The 21,168-nt window shown below is 35.0% G+C and overlaps 2 protein-coding genes across 2 annotated transcripts; both read right to left on the bottom strand.

Annotated features, from left to right (window-relative positions):
- Nucleotides 1-1,886: 1,886 nt before the first annotated feature.
- Nucleotides 1,887-8,824, bottom strand: LOC142235217 (uncharacterized). The gene is made up of 2 exons (XM_075306482.1): nucleotides 8,748-8,824; nucleotides 1,887-2,637 (listed from the first exon to the last, which is right to left on the bottom strand). Exon 2 carries the CDS (start codon nucleotides 2,619-2,621, stop codon nucleotides 2,211-2,213), a length of 411 nt encoding a protein of 136 aa, XP_075162597.1. The 5' UTR covers nucleotides 2,622-2,637; nucleotides 8,748-8,824; the 3' UTR covers nucleotides 1,887-2,210.
- On the bottom strand, nucleotides 2,801-7,990 carry LOC142235644 (uncharacterized). Its single transcript, XM_075306908.1, has one exon. It carries the CDS (start codon nucleotides 7,988-7,990, stop codon nucleotides 2,801-2,803), a length of 5,190 nt encoding a protein of 1,729 aa, XP_075163023.1.
- Nucleotides 8,825-21,168: the final 12,344 nt, after the last annotated feature.

The following is a 21,168-nucleotide window of genomic DNA, read 5'->3' as shown; positions in this document are numbered from 1 at the left end:
AGATGGTTTCCATTCAAGTCGTCGTTTCGTGTGACTGATTTTAATTGTATTTTAAAGCAAGTCACAAACAATTTGATGACTTGCAAAAGAAAGGAAAAAAAATAAATCCACGAAAAAATTGACAAAACAATGGCTTGCAAAGAAATTACTCCAAATGGGGAAGTTTAATTTTTTGGTAAATTTTAAGAATTAGAAATAATTTTGTGATGTAAAAAAAAAAATTAAACAAAGAAAGCGAAAAAAATTAAGTAAATATTTCGGGATTGGCCAACCCCAGTGTTACAATCTACTAAAATTCTTGGCGAGAAAACAAAATTTTTGCGGCAAAAATTTTGTTTTCTCTTCATTCAAAAATAACATTTTGGTCTAGGAGGTGATAACATTCCTTTCCTGCCACTGATGCTATGCGCCAGCTGATATTACAAGATCGTCCTGTGACCTTTCGTGAGATTGAGACAACCTTAGGCATTAGTGGAACCAGCATACCTTCAATATTGCATGAACCTTTGACCGTCAAAAAAAACAAAAATTGAGAAAGTTTTGCAAATTATTAGAATTTAAAGTTGTTAATGAGTTTAAATTGAAAACTATATTTCTACAAAAATTTACGCCAAAAGTAATAAAAAACTAAAATTTTTTCAAATTGTAAAAGTCTGATAATTAGGATATAAAAGTGTAATAACAATTTTGATAAAAATGAATTGTCCAAAAAAATGTTGAATTGTCAAAAAAAAGTGAATTGCCCAAAAAAATGTTGTTTCGTTCCAAGGCACAACGTCAAAAGCAATGCAAAGGATCCGAAAACGAAGTACTTCCGTCCTATGATAAACCCATGTAAAATTCATTGGGGATGATCAAAGTTTGCACTGCCTCCGGATCACAAGTGGGGGATCCCAATATAAACAAAATGTGTTTCGGGCAGAATTTTTTATATCAAGCACTGTTCTTTTCTGACTGTACATTTTTAATAACCCACATTTCGAGGTTTCATTGTAAAACTTTAATACAGTAATTTGTAATATCGAACATCCGTTAATAAATATAAACAAGTCTATACAGCCGTACGTTCGGCCAGGCCGAATCTTATGTATCCTCCACCATGGATTTCGTAGAAACTTCTACTAAAGACTGTCATCCACAATCGAATTACTTGGGTTGCGGTAACACTTGCCGATGGCATGGTATCTTAAAACTTCTTAACACCGTCTTCTAAATTGTAAGTTAGTCCATACGGGGTATATATTAAAAAAAAAAAAAACAACGATTAAATACGTATATAATTCAGTTTGACAAAATTTTCTATAGAAATGAAATTTTGAAAAAATTTTCTATAGAAATGAAATTTTAACAAAATTTTCTGATCTACATCAATAACAACTACTTGTGCCAAGTTTCAAGTCGATTGCTTGTTTCGTTCGGAAGTTAGCGTGATTTAAACAGACGGACGGACGGATATGCTTAGATCGACTCAGAATTTCACCACGACCCAGAATATATATATATATATATATATATATATATATATATATATATATATATATATATATATATATATATATATATATATATATATATATATATATATATATATATATATATATATATATATATATATATATATATATATATATATATATATATATATATATATATATATATATATATATATATATATATTGTTTAATGATTTAACTACCATTAGAAATCAATTTCCATAAATAATTAAATTATCAAATTAAGTTGCGGGACATGCAACTTTAAAGGACTTCTAGAGAAAAGCTCCTTTTGATTTACCTTTTATTTAGGAATATTATTTTACCTATTCGCTGGATACAAACAAGAGAATCGTTTGTGGGAAAAAAAGAGAATTGGAGTCAGAGTTTTTTTTTGGAGTCAATCTTACATTTTATTTCCGCTTATGATCTGCAATCGTTGATGGTTACGATGGTAAAGAAGACTGATTTCTATTCATTAGGCAGTTCTTTACCTCGGTTTTAAGGTATAAAAAGAGAAAGATATATGAATACAAATTTGTTTTAAAGAATTCATGGTTGTTTTTAAAAGTAATAAATTGATAATAACGTACTAATAATAGTTAATTTCAGCTGTTAGATTTGAATTCATTTTAGACAAATATATAAAAATAAAATAAAAGGAGAAACTATGTTAAACATACTGCCCCCCTTGGTCTATTTAGACCAAAAAAAAAACTAAAGGGCTTGACTTAATTGTTCCAAAGTCCACAAAGCGATGTCTAAGATTTGCTTTGGATTGGTTACTGATCGATTCTTACATCTATTGGAATTATCTAAAGTTTGTGTCTTGACTGTTTTTGGTGGATTATTGGTGACTCGTCCTTGCTTATTGCCATATTTCATTTTTGGTCGTCGTTTCTCATTCTGATTGATGTTTATGTGAAGTATTGTATGGTGATATTTACCACATCGTTTACAATTGGTACTGGACGTGCATTTATTAGTAGAGTGCGAACGTGCAAGGCAGTTAAAACAATAGTTGAGTCGGCGGGCTAATTTTCGACGTTCTTCAACATCCTTGGCCAAAAATCGTTTGCAAAAGCGAAGTGGATGTAGCTTTCCGCATATCTTGCATTGACGAATCATTTCATTTTTAGGTGCCCTGTGAATTTTGGAATATAAAATTTAATTAATAACTGAAATATGCAAGTGAGAATAATTTGAGTTTATGGTGATTATAACAATTTGGAGTTGTTATAACGATATGTACGATAGGTATACTTATGAATTATAGTAATATCGAGAGTTTTTCGATTTGGTGGAGATCACTTCGATGTCTCTGTAGGGAGAATGCATAGCTTTGAGATTGGTCTTGTTAAAACTCCGTTTTGGGTACGTAATTCGACTGTTCTAACAAATCCGTCTGATCCTGGGTGGATGTGGGTAATTCTCCCTAATCTCCACTCGCATGGTGGTAAAAGTTCATCTTTTAGAACAACTATTTGGCCAATTTGTACATTGGCTTGGGGTTTTTGCCATTTGTATCTTTGTTGCAAATCTAGCAGATAATCCCGTTTCCATCGTCGTGCAAATTCGTATTGGAGGGTTTTTAATTTTTCCCATCGATCGTGCAATGGTATTGAGGTATTATCCGTTTCTGGCATAGCAACCATTGGCGCACCACGAAGAAAGTGACCTGGCGTTAAGGCGAGAATTTCATGCGGATCATCTGTCATAGGAGTCAACGGACGAGAATTGAGGATGGACTCTATGCGGGCCAAAAGGGTTGAAAATTCCTCAAAGGTACACTTTCTATTTTGAGTTACTTTTTTAAAGTGTATTTTAAATGATTTAACCCCGGCCTCCCAGAGTCCCCCCATATGCGGGGCGTTGGGTGGTATGAAAAACCATTGAAAACCATGGGAGGTGTATTTCTCTGCTATATCACAAGCCACTGCTTGTATGAATCGCTTAAATTCATCCTTAATGGAACGTTCTGCCCCTACAAAGTTGGTGCCATTGTCGGAGTATACTTTTTGAGGCAAACCTCTACGAGCAACAAATCGGGTGAATGCTGCTTGGAAGGAGGCTGTCGATAAATCAGAGCATACCTCAAGGTGAATTGCTTTTGTGCTGAAGCATATGAAAATACATGCATAACTTTTGTGGTAAGGAGCTTGACGCAAAATGGAAGTTTTTATAGGAAATGGGCCAGCAAAATCTAATCCCGTCACAGTAAATGGTAGCGAGAACCTACTTCTATTTTCTGGCAGTGCTGCCATTATTTGCGATTGCACCTTGTGTTTATAGATAACGCATACTTTGCAACTACGAATGTGTTTCTTAACCGCTGATCTGAGTCGAGATATGTAAAATTCTTCGCGAATAGTTCTGAGCATTAAACTTTGTTCGGCATGCATCAAAAGCTTGTGCGTAAAATCTATAAACAATTTGCAAAATTTCGACTGCACCGGAAGAATGATTGGGAAACGCTGTTTAAATGGTAATTCAGAATTGGAAATTCGACCATTAATTCGAATAATACCGCTTTCATCAATAAAGGGGTTTAATGGGTAAAGAGGACTCTTTTTGTGAACTTTTCGGGATGATACTAAGGAAGAATATTCCTTATAAAAGAAACTTTTCTGAGTTAGCACAATTAAGCGATTTCGAGCATCTTGAAACTCCGCATGTGTAACAGTTTTGTTATTAAGTGGCGTTGTGGGTTGACTTTTGTTTGAGATACGCTTATAAAAGCGAAATATATAAGCTGTGACCCTTATAGCCTTCTCCCAGCCCGAGAATCTTTCCAATAAATCATCGTTTTCGACAAAACTATGAAATACTTCTATTTTTCTAGCCTCGGGGGGGTTTTCAAAATCTGTCTGGCCCTTTGGCCACGTTTCGGGATTGTTAACAAGCCATGCAGGACCGTGCCACCATAATGAATTCCCGATTAAATCATTTGGATGACAACCCCGAGAGCCTAGATCGGCAGGATTTTCTGCAGATCTTACATGACGCCACGAACAGTTACCAACATTCTGTATAATTTGAGCAGTCCTGTTGGCGACATAGGTCTTCCATGTGCAGGGAGGCTTTTCTAGCCAACTAAGCACAATTGTGGAATCACACCATAAAAACACCTCATGGTTTTTAATGGGTAGGTCAGATAATATCTTGCTGATGAGTTTTGATAAAAGAACGGCTCCACATAATTCCAATCGAGGAAGGCTAATTGGATCTATTGGAGCTACTTTGGTTTTGGACACTAATAGATTCGAACTTATATTGACACCGTTTTGTGTCCGTAAGTACACTACTGCGCAATATGCCTTTTCGGAGGCGTCGCTAAAACCGTGCACTTGTGTTATATATTCGGGGGCAAAGTTTACCCAACGTGGAATTTCTATTTGGGGTATGAGAGAGAGACTTTCGACAAATGAATTCCACTTACTCAATGTGTTGGGTTTCACACATTCATCCCATTTCGTGCCTTCCAGCCAAAGTTGCTGAAGTAACATTTTTGACTGAATTATGATTGGGGATATCCATCCAGCGGGGTCGAATAGCTTGGATGCATCTGACAGAATTTTTCTCTTTGTGATAGGGGACACAATAGCAGGAGGCGTTATTTTATAAGAAAAGCTGTCGGATAAGGCATTCCATTGAATGCCGAGCGTTTTTGTGGAGCTTGTTTCCTGGAATTTCAAAAAATTCGAATCAAGAAGATTTTCTGTTGGGATCGAGGCCAAAATATCTGGCGAATTTGAAGTTATCTTCTTTAGAGGAAAACTAGCAGTTTTTAATAGAGCTATCAATTGAAAAAGAGAAGCTCGAGTGGAGCTCAAATCATGTCCGCCGGACAATATGTCATCAACATATGTTTCTTTCATGAGAATAGAAGCAGCTTGGGGAAACTCACTCATTGAGTCTCGAGCAAGTTGGATAAGTGTCCTTATTGCTAAATATGGAGCGCTGCTTACTCCAAAAGTAACCGTCGTTAGGGCATAATCCTTCACGGGGCAAACAGGAGTAGGCCGGAAAAGGATTCTTTGAAAAGGAGTATCTTCTTCATGGACTCGTATTTGGCGGTACATCTTTTCGATGTCACCACTAAATACGTATTTATAAAGACGCCAATTCAATATGAGAGTCATCATATCCGATTGAAGAGTGGGACCGACGTAGAGAACGTCATTTAAAGAATTTCCAGATCCAGATTTTTTTGACGCATTAAAAACTATGCGAACTTTTGTGCTTCGACTTTCAGGTCTGATTACCGCGTGGTGGGGTAGGTAAAAAGACATATATTTACCTCGTGAATATATTTCACGAGAATCTGTGGGTTTCATATGGCCTAGTGAGAGATATTCCGACAAAACATTCTGATATGTCTCTTCCATGGCAGGTTTGGATCGGAGAGATTGTTCCATTCTAATATATTGCACGAACGCCTGCGATCTAGAAGAGCCGAGCGAAAGTTCATGTGGAAACTCAGGCTTGAACGGTAATTTAACCACATATCGCCCATCTAAATCGCGGGTTGTTGTCCTTTCGTATAATGATTCGCAATATTCGTCTTCTTTAGTTATAGAAGGACGAGATGGGACCTCTTCTTGCTCCCAAAAAAGTCTTAATTGGGTTGATATGGGGTCTTCTGTCGTTTCAGAAGCCTGTAATGAAAACGAGGATACTGTTTGTGTTTTAACGGGGCCACTTATTATCCACCCAAATATTGTTGCTTGAGCTATGAGTGAATTGCAAACTGTTTTCACTCCACACAACATAATTTTCGGTATTGCGTTGCTTCCAATCAAAAGATCGACTTGGCCTGGTTTATAGAATAATGGATCTGCTAAGTCTATATCTTTAATGCCGTCAAACGAAAGTTGTGACGAAGGAAACGAGAAATTGGGTAAAAGCCGTGTGATTTTGGGAACAACAATAGCATTTACTTCTATTGTTCGATTGTGGGTTTCGGAGTACAATTTCATCGTACAGACAGAATTCGAGTTACCAATTATACTTCCGCCCATTCCACGAATTTGGAAGTTCTTGGACTCAGTGGGTAACCGAAGCTTCTGTTGTAGCCTTCGGGACACAAAAGTTTTTTCCGATCCCTGATCAATAAAAGCACGGGCTGAAAATGTTTCCCCCAAATGGGAAATTTTCACAATAGCTGTTGGGAGCAATGTGTTTTCGGAAGAAGCTGATGGGTCTGCAATGAAGTGGGATGCAATTTGAGTTTGTGTGACACATGCGGGAATTTCTTCTGGTTGTGGAGGAGCAATAGTGGTATTGCTGACAGTTGTGGGATTGGCAACTGTATAATGCAAAAGTGTATGATGATCCTTCTTACACTGAGCGCAAACGAATTTGCTTTTACACTCTTTTCGGAGATGAGTATATGAGAGGCAGTTTAAGCAAATTTTGTTTGAAAATGCAAATTCATTTCGAGCTCTAGGCTCAAGGGCTTTAAATTGAGGGCAATGTTTTAAAGCATGATTCATTTTACAAAATTTGCAGGGAAATTGTTGGTTTCCCTCTGTAGTAAAAGTGTGAGTTTCCAAATTCTTTCTTTTGGCGTTAGATTTACCACCTTGAATGCAATTCAATCGTTCCACAACCTCATATCGATTGGTGAGAAATGTGTCCATTTCGGACCATTTTGGTAACTCTCTATGAGACTTTAGGGATTGTTCCCATAGAGCTAGTGTGTCATGAGGTAGTTTTGTTGAGCAAACATAAACTAAGATTGGATCCCAATCGTTAGTCGGAATACCTTGAGCCTTGAGAGCGGCTAGGCAGTCATTAATGGTAATTTGTATCTCTTGGATTGATTCGCTGCTTTCCGTGAGAACAGGCTCGAGATTGAGGAGTATTTTTAACTGATTGTCAACCAGTATGCGTTTATTTTCATACCGGGATTTGAGAGCCTCCCAGGCTAATGAAAAATTTTCCCCACATAGTTTGTATTTCTTTACTATGGTGGCGGCCTGACCTTTAACTTTAAGGCGAAGGTGGTACAATTTTTGAACCGCGGACAACTTGGGATGTTCACCATACACGGCGGTAAACATGTCCCTGAATGCGGGCCACTCCTCATAGCCTCCGTAAAATATCTCCGTATCGCACGGGGGAACTTTGATACAAGAGAATGATTTATCTTGTGCGTGGGATTCTTCGAAATTGTGATTCGAACTGAAATTTGTGGGTGCTATTAAAGCTTTCTGAGCGTCAAGTATCTCAGATTTGCACTTATGAAACTGCTTTGTACAATTTGCATATTTTTCCCTCGCAGACTCTAACAACCGTCTTTTCTCGGTGTCCTCATTCTTGAGGTTTGCGAGATCGGTTGTACACAATCTCCGGTATGATTTTTGTACTGTGCTCCAACGATCGTGAAGATCCTGAAGAGTGACTTCCAAGAGGGTGTCCGTCAGAACACCACTCTTTTCAAAATCAGCACAAAACGTGACAAGGTCATCCGAATCAAAAATGAAATCTTCCATGGTAAAATGAATATACTATTAGTAAAGAGTGGACTGTATCGGATATATTTCGACCGAGATTTGTCGATATTACAGAAAATGTAAAATTAAATACTCTTTTCTGCTTTAAAAATGCTTAATTTTCAACCGCAAAAAGATCACTTTCAGAAGGAAAATATTTTATCACTATATTAATTTATTCAGTTTTCATACGCAATCCAAAATCAGGAATTGGTAACAATTAAATTTCCGCACTTGACCAATTTCTTATTGATATTTCAAACGATCTTTATGAATTGATTTACCCTTCTAATACCAATGGAAAGGATAATTCTTTTTGACAAAAATTCCAGAAATGTATATTCAAAACTTTTTGTGTGTTTGCTTTCTTTTTTTATTCACTGTGCTTAAATCTGCGAAAACAGACCTATTGTGAGAATTTTGTTTTCTTCTTATAATTTGAAAGAGCGCCTGGCCGTACAAACACACATACAGAATATACTCTACACTTTTTATATCTTTAATTGCAAAGGGAGTGATCACAAGAGAATGGGTGAAACTGTCATCTATATTTAAGAGAATAAGGAGAGACTCTTTTTCATATTTATATATATCGTAAATAAAGAGATGTTGAGATAAATGTTTCAAGACTTAAAAAGAGTTGATGAATATCGTGTGACTTAATACCATTCGATATTTCGTTATCGAAAAGATAATATTTATTAAAAGTTCATGGAATGAGAAATGAATATGATAAAATCAAATTTTATGAACTTACAGGTTTCGATTTTATATTGGGAAATAGATGGTTCAATATTGATTAGTTATTCCGCTGGAAGATGAAGTTATCCAATTTTTATATGTTATATTTATCTATTCCTTATGTTCACTTTCTTTCATTTTGGATTATTTCATATGAAATGGAATTTTATGTAAACACGTGGAATTTCGTATTTCTTTTGTTTTATTTTGGTTTCACTTGTACTTAAAGAAAAGCCGCAATCGTCATGCTAACACATATTTTTTTTTTTCAAGAAAGGTAGAATGTAAAAACCGTTATACACGAAGCCTTTTCATTGGGGTTTCTCAGCCCGAAATGAATAATTCTTTCAAATGTACAGTTAAACCTTATATTTCATAAAATTTTCAATGATTCGTTTTCCAAAAATATACAATTAGGACAATATAATTTTTTCTGAAAACTCGCGTAATTTGGGACTATGCACCCGCGAAAGTCTTTATTGATCGATTTTAATCAGAATTTCCCAAATATATAACTAATTACGAATTCTTTATAATTAGCACAATTTATTGGAGCCTTTTCGTTTCTTTTCACAAAATTTTACGTCTTTCGTATCCAAAATACCGATTTTTCGTATTTATTTTTTGAAGACCACGCGGTTTAATGGAAGTGGGAGAAAGACTGATACGTCAATTAAGCCAAACTGGAGTGTAAGCTTAAGAAACAGAGACGTTCGCTAATAATGTCCAGTGATGATTATTTTAGAATACTACAGGTAGCTGTCCAAAGACGCACGAAGGACCATGTTTAATGATTTAACTACCATTAGAAATCAATTTCCATAAATAATTAAATTATCAAATTAAGTTGCGGGACATGCAACTTTAAAGGACTTCTAGAGAAAAGCTCCTTTTGATTTACCTTTTATTTAGGAATATTATTTTACCTATTCGCTGGATACAAACAAGAGAATCGTTTGTGGGAAAAAAAGAGAATTGGAGTCAGAGTTTTTTTTTGGAGTCAATCTTACATTTTATTTCCGCTTATGATCTGCAATCGTTGATGGTTACGATGGTAAAGAAGACTGATTTCTATTCATTAGGCAGTTCTTTACCTCGGTTTTAAGGTATAAAAAGAGAAAGATATATGAATACAAATTTGTTTTAAAGAATTCATGGTTGTTTTTAAAAGTAATAAATTGATAATAACGTACTAATAATAGTTAATTTCAGCTGTTAGATTTGAATTCATTTTAGACAAATATATAAAAATAAAATAAAAGGAGAAACTATGTTAAACATATATATAGACACATAGTGTTCGGCAATAATGCTCAGGGTGGACCCCTGAGTCGATCTAGCTATATCCGTCTGTCAGTGAACACATTTTTGGGATCAAAGTCCAGTTCGCAGTTTTAGTTCAATCGGCTTCAAATTTTGCACAAGTATGTATTTTGGATTAGAATTGACCCCTATTGATTTTGGAAGAAATTGGTTCAAATTTAGATATAGCTCCTATATATATGCTTGGCCCGATAGTCACTTATATGGCCACAGAGGTCATAGTTGTACTTCGATTTTACACAGAGCATTCCAACTGTGCGTGCCAAATTTGGTTGAAATCAGTACAGTTTTAGATATAGCTCCCATATATACGGTTTTCCGATTTGTTAAAAAATGGCCTCCTAAAATCGCGATGTCAATTGGCCGCCAAGATCATGTGATTTGACACCGTTGAACTTTTTTCTTTGAGGTTATTTGAAAGAAAAGGTGTACGTCGATAAGCCAGTAACAATTCAAGAGCTAAAGGATGAGATAATTCGGCACATTAACGGCATAGAACCTTCATTATGCCTCAGCGTCATCGAAAATTTGGACCATCGGATGAAGGTGTGCCACCGAGGTCGCGGCGCCCATTTGGCCGATATTTTGCTCCATATATAATTGAGTAATACCAATATATCATAATAAAATAAAATTACAATAATTCCCTAAATAGTTTGTGTTTTATTCAAAATCAACATCGGCCCTTGAAATTTAACCACCCTTTATATGTACTTATGTCAAATTGAATACCGCTGGCTTTAGATTTAAATATTTCCCATATTTTTATACCCACCACCATAGAATGGTGACAGGGGTATAATAAGTTAGTCATTCCGTTTGTAACACATCGAAATATCAATTTCCGAATATATAAAGTATATATATTCTTGATCAAGGAGTATTTCTAAGACGATATAAGCATGTCTGTCTATCTGTTGTAATCACCCTACAGTCTTCAATAATGAAGCAATCATGCCCATCGGAGATCCAGGGTTTGATATAGTCCCCATATAAACCGACCTCTCGAATTGGGGTCTTGGCCTTATAGAAACCGTAGTTTTTATCCAATTCGCCTGAAATTGGAAATGTAGAGGTATTTCAGGACCATCAAGAGCTGTGCTAAAAATGGTGAGTATCGGTCCATGTTTTGGTATAGCCCCCATATAGACCGATCTCCCGATTTTACTTCTTGGGCTTATAGAAATCGTAGTTTTTATCCAATTTGCCTGAAATTGGAAAGCTAGAGGTATCTTTGGACCACAAAGAGGTGTGCCAAAAATTATGAGTATGGGTCCATGTTTTGGTATAGCCCCAAACAGACCGATCTCCCGATTTTACTGCTTGGGCTTATAATCAAATCGTAGTTTAATCCAATCTAGAGGCATTGTAGGACCATAAATAGGTGCGCCGAAAATGGTGAGTATCGGTCAATCTTTTAGTATAGCCCGATCTCCCGATTTTACTTTTTGGGGTTATAGAAACCGTAGTTTTTATCCGATTTGCCTGGAATTTTAAACATACTGGAATTTTAGAGTCAAAAAAAACGTGTATCGGATTTAGTTTTTATCGGTCCATTTCAAGACGTTATTTCATCATTTTCTTGCACACTTACAAGAGATGTTAATGATTCTTCTAAAACTCAAACCAAAATGGTTCTTATAAATCCAGAATCTGATATAGTCTTCATAGGTAAAATCTTTGAATTTATCTTCGGGAAGTGTACTGGTTGAACTGATCTGCTTGTCACCAAACCCCCCTGAAATTTCAAAGGAAACTATAATATTTTATTCATGGTGGTGGGTATTTAAGATTTGGCCCGGCCGAACTTACTGCTGTATATACTTGTTTTTACTAACATTATGTTCCACCATAGGGTATTAGGCGACTTAAAATGTAAGTCTATAGATTTTGTAGAAATTAACAAATTTTGAACCGATCGGGCCAGCTTTAAATATATGTACATGGGAACATAATACTTTATATATAGAACCTATCCAATTTGAAAGATGGCATCGAAAATGTAGATCTACAAAGTGATGCAGGGCATATTATAGTCGGCCTGCCCGCCTTTAGACTTTCCTTACTTGTTTTTCACTAATATTGTGTTCCACCCAAGGCATTAGCCGACTTAAATTTTCATTTATTTAATTTGTCCAGTCGGATCAGACTTAAATATGTATATGTTTATGGGTATGAAAACATAAACCTTTATGAATAGCACCCAACATATTTGAATTACGCGAGATGCTATCAAAAATGTAGATCTAAAAAGTGGAACAGGGTTTAATATAGTCGGTCCCGCCCGACTTTAGACTTTCCTTAGTTGTTTATAATTATAATCAATTAGATTTTTTGAAATATTTAAAAAATCAATTTTTTTAATTTAGGGCCATAATATCCACATTTTTTAGGCTTATGACAACAATTGGGGAGGACATAAAACACAAACTAATATGGGGCGATGTGACCGCCCCAAGGCAGGTCATACCGCCAAGAGGATAGTTCTTATGTTGGTAACATATATTTGCCATTTTGTGAAACGCCATATTTCTTAATGCAGCAGAACACCGATTGTTCTCTAACGGCAATTTGCACTCCTATCCATAATGCGGAACTGAGGAATAAATATTTCTTGCTTGACTAAACTTTCACGGCTAGTTTTTTTTTATTTGCGGCTATATAAAATCAGTCATAACGCAATTTTAATCTAATTTTAGTTTAGTTAATAACAAACTCTCATGGCAGTCAGTAAACACTATACAATGTCTGGAAACAGCTAATTAAGCCAAGTACACATTATCCGAGCGAGTTACACTTGCATGCAACTCCTCAACCACCTTTGGCGCATGCGCAACCATTCATTTTCCGAATGTACACCGCCGTTCTTATCAAATGGTGCATCAATAGATGTTAGATAGGCTAAATAAAGAGTTGGGCGAAAAACCAACGGCAGTTGTACTACATTGGAAAAAAACGTTAACTAAATTTTTGCAGTGATGGATTATCTCCTCTCAGTAATACCGAGTGTTTCAAAGCTTCTCTAAGTTATTTCACCGTAAAGTGAAACATCGTTGGAACTCGGCTATAAGAAGTAAGTTCTTTATCATTGGTCTGAGCACAAACAAATAAGTTCTTTATTTTATGAATAATGTTCACAAAATGTTTCCAATAATTGTATTCATAAAATGTATGAACGAATTTCATAAATTCAACAAATACTAGACTTGAATGGCTACGAGTGTATGCATAATATTTAGGAAGTGCTTCATATTTATATTTAAATTCAATTTCACGCAGAGAAGAAATATGATTGTCACAATCATATTCGAAGAGCAAAATAATATGGTAAGAGCTATTTTTGCGGCGACCATGTAACATTTTAACCTGCAACCATGTTGGATCAGTGAACATGGTTCTAAGAAAAATATAATTGTCCTCATGTAAAACGTTATTATATTGATAAAAAGAATTCTGTTTCCATTAAAAGACAATGGTCAGGATCTAAAATGTTATGGTATTCGTCAAAAATGTTTTTCTTCCAGTTAAAAGAACACGGTCAAAACCTAAAATGTTTTGATCTTTATGAAAAAACTTTTTTCGTCGTCGAAAAAAGGACGCCACTTGAGCAAAGAAAACACAAAATTAACTTTATTTATTTGCTTTTATTTATATAAACTAATTCATTGTTTATTTGTGTTTATAATGTCGTGCAAGCAAACATCACATATTTTTACACGCTCTATTTTGGTTCAATTTCAACAATAAGTAATCATTCCATATTTATTCGCCCCCATCCAATGTACCAACGCAGACATGATGTAACTGCAAATAAAAATAAATAATACCATATATCAAAATACAGAACAAAAAACAGGTACATTTTTTTCAATTACACTTTCCTTTTTTGTGTTGACATAAAACCACTTGCCTCTTCTGAATAAATAAATTAACACAAAACACAGTAATCCCGTATTCTCCGTCCATTCCAAGAAACAATCAACACACGACTGACGCGCAAAATGCAAATCGTGTGTACCTGCTCAATGTTTTTATAAAATTCTTGTCGCTGCAAAAAAATAAAAAAAAATTAAATGGTCACGAAAACAATGTACATGATCTTTATGGCCATGTAATGGTTCTAGACATATCTATACGTAACCTATAAAAATACTTGTTTCTCTGCAAAAAAGTAAAAAAAATGTATGGTCAGGTACATGGTTTTCTAGACCATGTAATGGTCACAAATTCTATCATTTATATAATAGAACATGTTTGCGGCATTTGAGAACCATTTAAATACTTATTGCCAACATATATTTTTCTCCGCTCGAAAATTATTTTTACAAAGACAAAATACATGGTTTTCGCGACAATTACCTACTCTAGATAAACATTAAATGGATGCGGCAACCATGTCCAAACATGTTTTTTCTATGCGTGAAGTTTGCCACGTGTACTATCACAATGAACTGAAGCCTAATTTTTTTTTTGCAATAAAAATAAGCCAAAGATTAGGTGCACTATTTTTCCTGTGTATAGCAGCAAGTGTCTAGCTTTAATAATTACTCGTGCCACAAGCATTTGTTGCAGCAAGAACAAGAACATTGACCGTTCTGCTTGTGAAAATGCATTAAAGTGGCCAATTAATGGAATCAAGTCCCAAGTAGCAATGGTGAAAATTATGTTTGCAGCTTTCAATAACAGTGGAGTTGCCTCAGCAACTTCCTATCGATGGAGTATGGAATATCAGCTCCGTTGCATATCAAAAATAATTTAGCTTAGGGTGTGGCCATTCTCTTCTCCCATGCACAAATCAGTGTTGACGACGATGCGAATGAAATTAGCCATGAGCTGGCCGTTAAACATTAACGCATCATTGACCTGTGCCATAATATGATAAATATAGAAAGTTTGTATGAATCTACAAGATAACTACAAGCGTTAATCACTCGGTGCAAGAGAGATATTACCCGAAAAAGTTTTCAGAAAGAGATTTTGTACAAAATTTCGTTACAATGGATCCGTGATTAATTTAGACATTTTTAAATAAAACATGTATGACTGTCACAGAGTTCTGGCGGACCGCTACTCATGTAAAAGTTAGGTTAGCTATAATGGCAGCCCGATATTTCCGGCTCATTTAGACTATTCAATCCGTTGTGAACCACAGTGGTGAACTCATATAAACGTCAGTATGGATTTCTGGCATTTACACTCTGCTGTGGAAGAAAATCTCTAGAGTTCTAAATGCTTGATATTTACTGATACAGGATAGTAAAACTTTTCAGTTACATTCGTTGATAAGAGGACAATATATATACGCTACGAAAAATTGGTTCATTCAAAAATACTTTCCTCCGATATTTAGACATACACAGAAAAAATAACAACAAAATATTTCCGATTAAAAAGTTGATTGAAGTTGACAAATTTCAATTAATAAATTAATTGATACAATTAACTTTTTTATTAAGATGGAAATATTAAGATAATTAAGTCAATGATTAAAAGTGTTTAAATTTTTAATTAAAAAAATAATGGATACAATTAACTTTTTTGTCAAACTCGGAAGAAAAAAAAGCGATCGATTTTTTTTTTAATTTTTAACTAAAAATTTATTTTAAGCAATTTTTTAATCAAACTAAAAACACTAAGTCAGTAAGAAAGTAATTGAGAATAGTTACGTTTTTAATGAAAAAATTAATTGAGTTTTGCATTCAATATCAATTAAATTTTTAATTGAATCAATTAAAAAATTTATTGAAATTTGCTAATGAAATCAATTAATTTTTTAATCAAGTATTTTTTTAATTTCCAATTAAAACTGTGACTGATACTATCATTTTCGTGATTGAAGACATTTCAATTTAAATTGAACCAATCAAACTTAATTGGATCAATTAATTTCGTTATTGAATCAGAAAAAAATTTTTTGTGTGTATTATTACAATATTTCTTCGAGCTTATTGAACAGATCTTTAAAAATAGATATCAATTTGTTGTTGCATTAGTGTAGTAACAAACTAAAATTAAAAAAATTAAAATTAAGAGATTGTAAGTTATACGGAAAGATGATGCACAGTGGTGGTGAAAAAATGGTTCAATTTCACACAAAAAATTATCACCAACATTTTTTCAATAAAACACTTAATTGAATTTGGAAACTTATTCAATTAATATGTTAATTGATTCAATTAATTATTTAATCAAATCCGAATAAGAACCAATTAAAAAATGATTGATATTTGTTACGTTTCCAATTAAAATATTAATTGATTCAATCAATTCGTTAATCAATTCGGAAATAATCTTCAATTACAAACGTGATTGAAATTTTTTCCGTTTCCAATTACACATGTGATTGATCCAATCACCTTTGTGATTGAATTTGAATAATTTTGAGGAATGGAAAGAGCGAAAACAGAATGGGTATTTATTCAACAATGTATGATGGAGAGATCAGTCTGTGGAAGTAACTCGTAACGAACGGTTGGGTTTTTGTTTTTCGCGTAAATTGAAAAACATGATTGGCGACATTCTGTCTGCTGCATTCAAAATGTGTGCATAAATATTTTAAACGCAACAACAAATCATAGCAAAGGGTTGAAATAAATAAAGTATGCAACAACAAATGGCCACGTCGTAAAGGTTTGAAAAAATATATGACAGAACGCATTTGAATTTTATTTTTACCTGTGTTTGTTTTTTGTGGTATTGCAAAAATGAAAAACAATCTACGTTTATTCAAGGTAAGAATATGTGAAATATCAATACCATTTTCCATTGAAGCCTGTTTACATTAAACGGACTAAAATAATATATTTTTTATTAATTTCTTTTAGTGACCAATTTTATTTCGTGAAATTGACCAATCAATCCCATCAACTCCACCATTTTATCAAATATATAAGAATATGTTTGCAATCAAAAGTTGGGTACCGTACTGATCTTTTAAAATTATAATTTTTTCACTCCTAGTTTTCTTAAACCAAGAGCGGTATGGGTTTGTTGGAAAATTCACCTTGAAATTGCGAAGTAGCGTTGGCATTAAATTGCATTTTTGTTTTTCCGGCCTTTGTCAGTTTGAACCCAAGCAGTGGTGTCAACTGTTTTGAGCTGAAAATCGTCAATTCATCCCAAAACAATTCGTCAAAAAATCGTCACTAATAAAACAGATGAAAACAAGTATATACGGCCGTAAGTTCGGCCAGGCCGAAGCTTATGTACCCTCCATCATGGATTGCGTAGAAACTTCATCTAAACACTGCCATCCACAATCGAATTACTTAAGTTGCGGTAACGCTTGCCGATGGCATGGTATCTTAAAACCTCCTAACACCATCTTCTAAATTGTATGTAAGTCCATACGTGGTATATATTAAATCAAAAAAGATCGATCCAATACGTATATAATTCAGTTTGACAAAGTAGACATAAAATTTTGACAAAATTTTCTACAGAAATAAAATTTTAACAAAATTTTCTATAGAAATACAATTTTCACAAATTTTTCTATAGAAATAAACTTTTGACAAAATTTTCTATAGAAATAAAATCTTGGTAGGTTATTTTTGGCTCCATGATTATGAACCGAATACAATTTGAACAAAATTTTCTATAGAAATAAAATTTTGATAAAATTTTCTATAGAAATAAAATTTTGACAATGATGAAAATTTTATTATGAACCGAATAAAATTTTAACAAAATTTTCTCTAGTGGCAACCATGTTTATGAACCGATATGGACCAATTTTTATGTGATTGGACCAATTTTGGTATGGTTGTTAGCGACCATATACTAACACCACGTTCCTAATTTGAACCGGATCGGATGAATTTTGCTCCTCCAAGAGGCTCCGGAGGTCAAATCTGGAGAACTTTTTATATGGGGGCTATATATAATTATGGACCGATATGGACCAATTCTGGCACGCTTGTTAAAGATCATATACAAACACCATGTTCCAAATTACAACCGGATTGGATGAAATTTGCTTCTCTTGGAGACTTCGTAATCCAAATCTGGGGATCGGTTTATATGGGGGCTATATAATTATGAACCGATGTGGACCAATTTTTGCATGGTTGTTAGAGACCATATACCAATGTCATGTACCAAATTTCAGGCGAATCGGATGAAATTTGCTTCTCTTTGAGGCTCCGCACCCCAAATCTGGGGACCGGTTTATATGGGCGCTATATATAACTATGGACCGATGTGGACCAATTTTTGCACGGTTGCTAGAGACCATATACCAATACCATGTACCAAATTTCAGCCGGATCGGATGCAATTTGCTTCTCTTTGAGGCTTCGCAAGCCAATTCTGGAGATCGGTTTATATGGGGGCTATATATAATTATAGACCGATGTGGACCAATTTTTGCATGATTGGTAGAGACCATATACCAACACCATGTACCAAATTTCAGCCGGATCGGATGAAATATTCTCCACTTAGAGGCTCCACAAGCCAAATCTGGGGATCGGTTTATATGGGGGCTATATATAATTAAAGACCGACATGGACCAATTTTTGCATGGTTGTTAGAGACCATATACCAACACCATGTACCAAATTTCAGCCCGATCGGATGAAATATGCTTCTCTTACAGGATCCACAAGCCAAATCTGGGGATCGGTTTATATGGGGGCTATATATAATTATAGACCGATGTGGACCAATTTTTTCATGATTGTTAGAGACCATGTACCAACACCATGTACCAAATTTCAGCCGGATCGGATGAAATATTCTCCTCTTAGAGGCTCCAAAAGCCAAATCTGGGGATCGGTTTATATGGGGGCTATATATAATTAAAAACCGATATGGACCAATTTTTGCATGATTGTTAGAGACCATATACCAACACCATGTACCAAATTTGAGCCGGATCGGATGAAATATGCTTCTGTTAGAGGCTCCACAAACCAAATCTGAGCGTCCCTTTATATGGGGGCTATACGTAAAAGTGGACCGATATGGCCCATTTTCAATACCATCTGACCTACATCGAGAACAACTACTTGCGCCAAGTTTCAAGTCGATAGCTTGTTTCGTTCGGAAGTTAGCGTGATTTCAACAGACGGACGGACATGCTTAGATCGACTCAGAATTTCACCACGACCCAGAATATATATACTGTATGGGGTCTTAGAGCAATATTTCGATGTGTTACAAACGGAATGACAAAGTTAATATACCCCCATCCTATGATGGAGCGTATAAAAAGATTTAGGAACAAAATAGAAGTTTTATTCAAACATCTGAGGCGTCCATATATTGTATACACAATAAAGCTGTTATTAAAAAAGGGGTTTTATTCATTTTAGTTACATGAATAATGCCGTTTAAATCTCTTATTAAGTTATATAGTTTCCAGTTTTTTTAAACGACGATTAATTGAAATAAATTTTTAATTAATTTAAATTAATATATCTGATTGTGACCACATGTACTACATTGTTTAACAAAATTTTCTTGACAGAAAAATTTCCTATTCTCCAAGCGAATTTAAATCCTAATTACTTGCTCATATATAATTTTTGTTATAACTATTATCGACAATGAAAAAATAAATAAAGTAATTCACTTTCACTAAAGGGTGATACGGTCAAAATTTGGTCAAGGGAAAACGCGTGTAAATCGGTGAAATCGTTTATTTAAAAAATCAAATTAAATTTCTTTTTCAAGTTCAATTAGTATAAAATTCAGGAAAAATATTCAGTTAGGCTTTCGCTTTTCCAAATCCGAATTGCCGGGTCTCACGCTTGACACCTGCCATCAGATTTTGTATAGCCACCTTGTCCACCTTCTTCGCCGCAGAAAGCCAGTTTGCCTTGAACTGCTGCTCGTCCTTAGCAGTTTTTTGGTCTTCTTTAGGTTCCGCTTGACAATAGCCCAGTATTTCTCAATTGGGCGGAGCTCTGGCGTGTTGGGAGGGTTTTTGTCCTTGGGAACCACCTGCACGTTGTTGGCAGCGTACCACTCCATGGCCTTTTTACCGTAATGGCAAGATGCCAAATCCGGCCAAAACAGTACGGAACAACCGTGTTTCTTCAGGAAAGGCAGCAGACGTTTATTCAAACACTCTTTCACGTAAATTTCTTGGTTGACAGTTCCGGAAGCAACAGATGGCTTGCCAAACCAGATATTTCTTTGCGAACTTTGACAGTTTTATGTGCTTGAAAATATCTGCTACCTTTCCCCTTCCTTTTGCCGTATAAAACTCCTGTCCCGGAAGTTGCTTGTAGTCGGCTTTGACGTAGGTTTCGTCGTCCATTACCACGCAGTCAAACTTCGTCAGCATCGTCGTGTACAGCCTCCGGGATCGCGCTTTGGCCGTCGTATTTTGTTTATCATCGTGATTTGGAGTCACTACCTTCTTGTAAGTCGATAGTCCGGCTCGTTTTTTGGCTCGATGCACGGTTGTAGACGATACACCCAGCTTATTTGCGGCATCTCGGAGAGAGAGGTTAGGGTTTCGCTTGAAACTACCGGCAACTCTCTTTGTCGTCTCAGCGGTTTCCGGTTTTCGATTTCCCCCCGATCCAGACTTCCTGGCTGTCGACAAACGTTCCCCAAACACTTTAATTACATTTGTAACGGTTGATTTGGCAACTTTTAGCGATTTTGCCAGCTTTGCGTGCGAGTAGCTCGGATTTTCGCGATGCGCGAGCAAAATTTTGATACGCTGCTCTTCTTGCTTGGACGGCATTTTGACAACTGAAGAGTGAATTCCAAAATCAAAATAGGAGCAACATTCTACACACACACCTTCAAAATGAGGGGTGTTCAGGTTTTTTAAATGAAAAATTGAAAGAAATACGTCAAGTTTATATTGACCAAATTTTGACCGTATCACCCTTTATCATTTTTTTGTGTGCGATTTTGCGGAAAGTTTACTGTTTGTATTGAAAGCATTTATGGTAACTACATATACAGTTTTTCGAAAATACGTTTAATTCACAATTTATTAAGTTTTTTGTCTCTCCTGTAAAATTTAAAAAATTTGACTTGGCACCTTTACACATAAGCTAACGATATTTTTTATAAGAAACGCATAGTTTCTTTTATTTCAAATAAAACTAAATACGATTTTGGGGGCGCAATATATACATTTTTTTTT

This window comes from Haematobia irritans, chromosome 4 (assembly GCF_050003625.1).
Source record: "Haematobia irritans isolate KBUSLIRL chromosome 4, ASM5000362v1, whole genome shotgun sequence".
Taxonomy (NCBI): Eukaryota; Metazoa; Arthropoda; class Insecta; order Diptera; family Muscidae; genus Haematobia; species Haematobia irritans.
The sequence above is the reverse complement of the archived record's forward strand: the minus strand, read 5'-3'. Positions and strand labels throughout refer to the sequence as shown.

Bases quoted from the DNA above. Each gene is read 5' to 3' on its own strand.
- LOC142235217 (XM_075306482.1), bottom strand. From the start codon at position 2,621: ATGATTCGTCAATGCAAGATATGCGGAAAGCTACATCCACTTCGCTTT.
- LOC142235644 (XM_075306908.1), bottom strand. From the start codon at position 7,990: ATGGAAGATTTCATTTTTGATTCGGATGACCTTGTCACGTTTTGTGCT.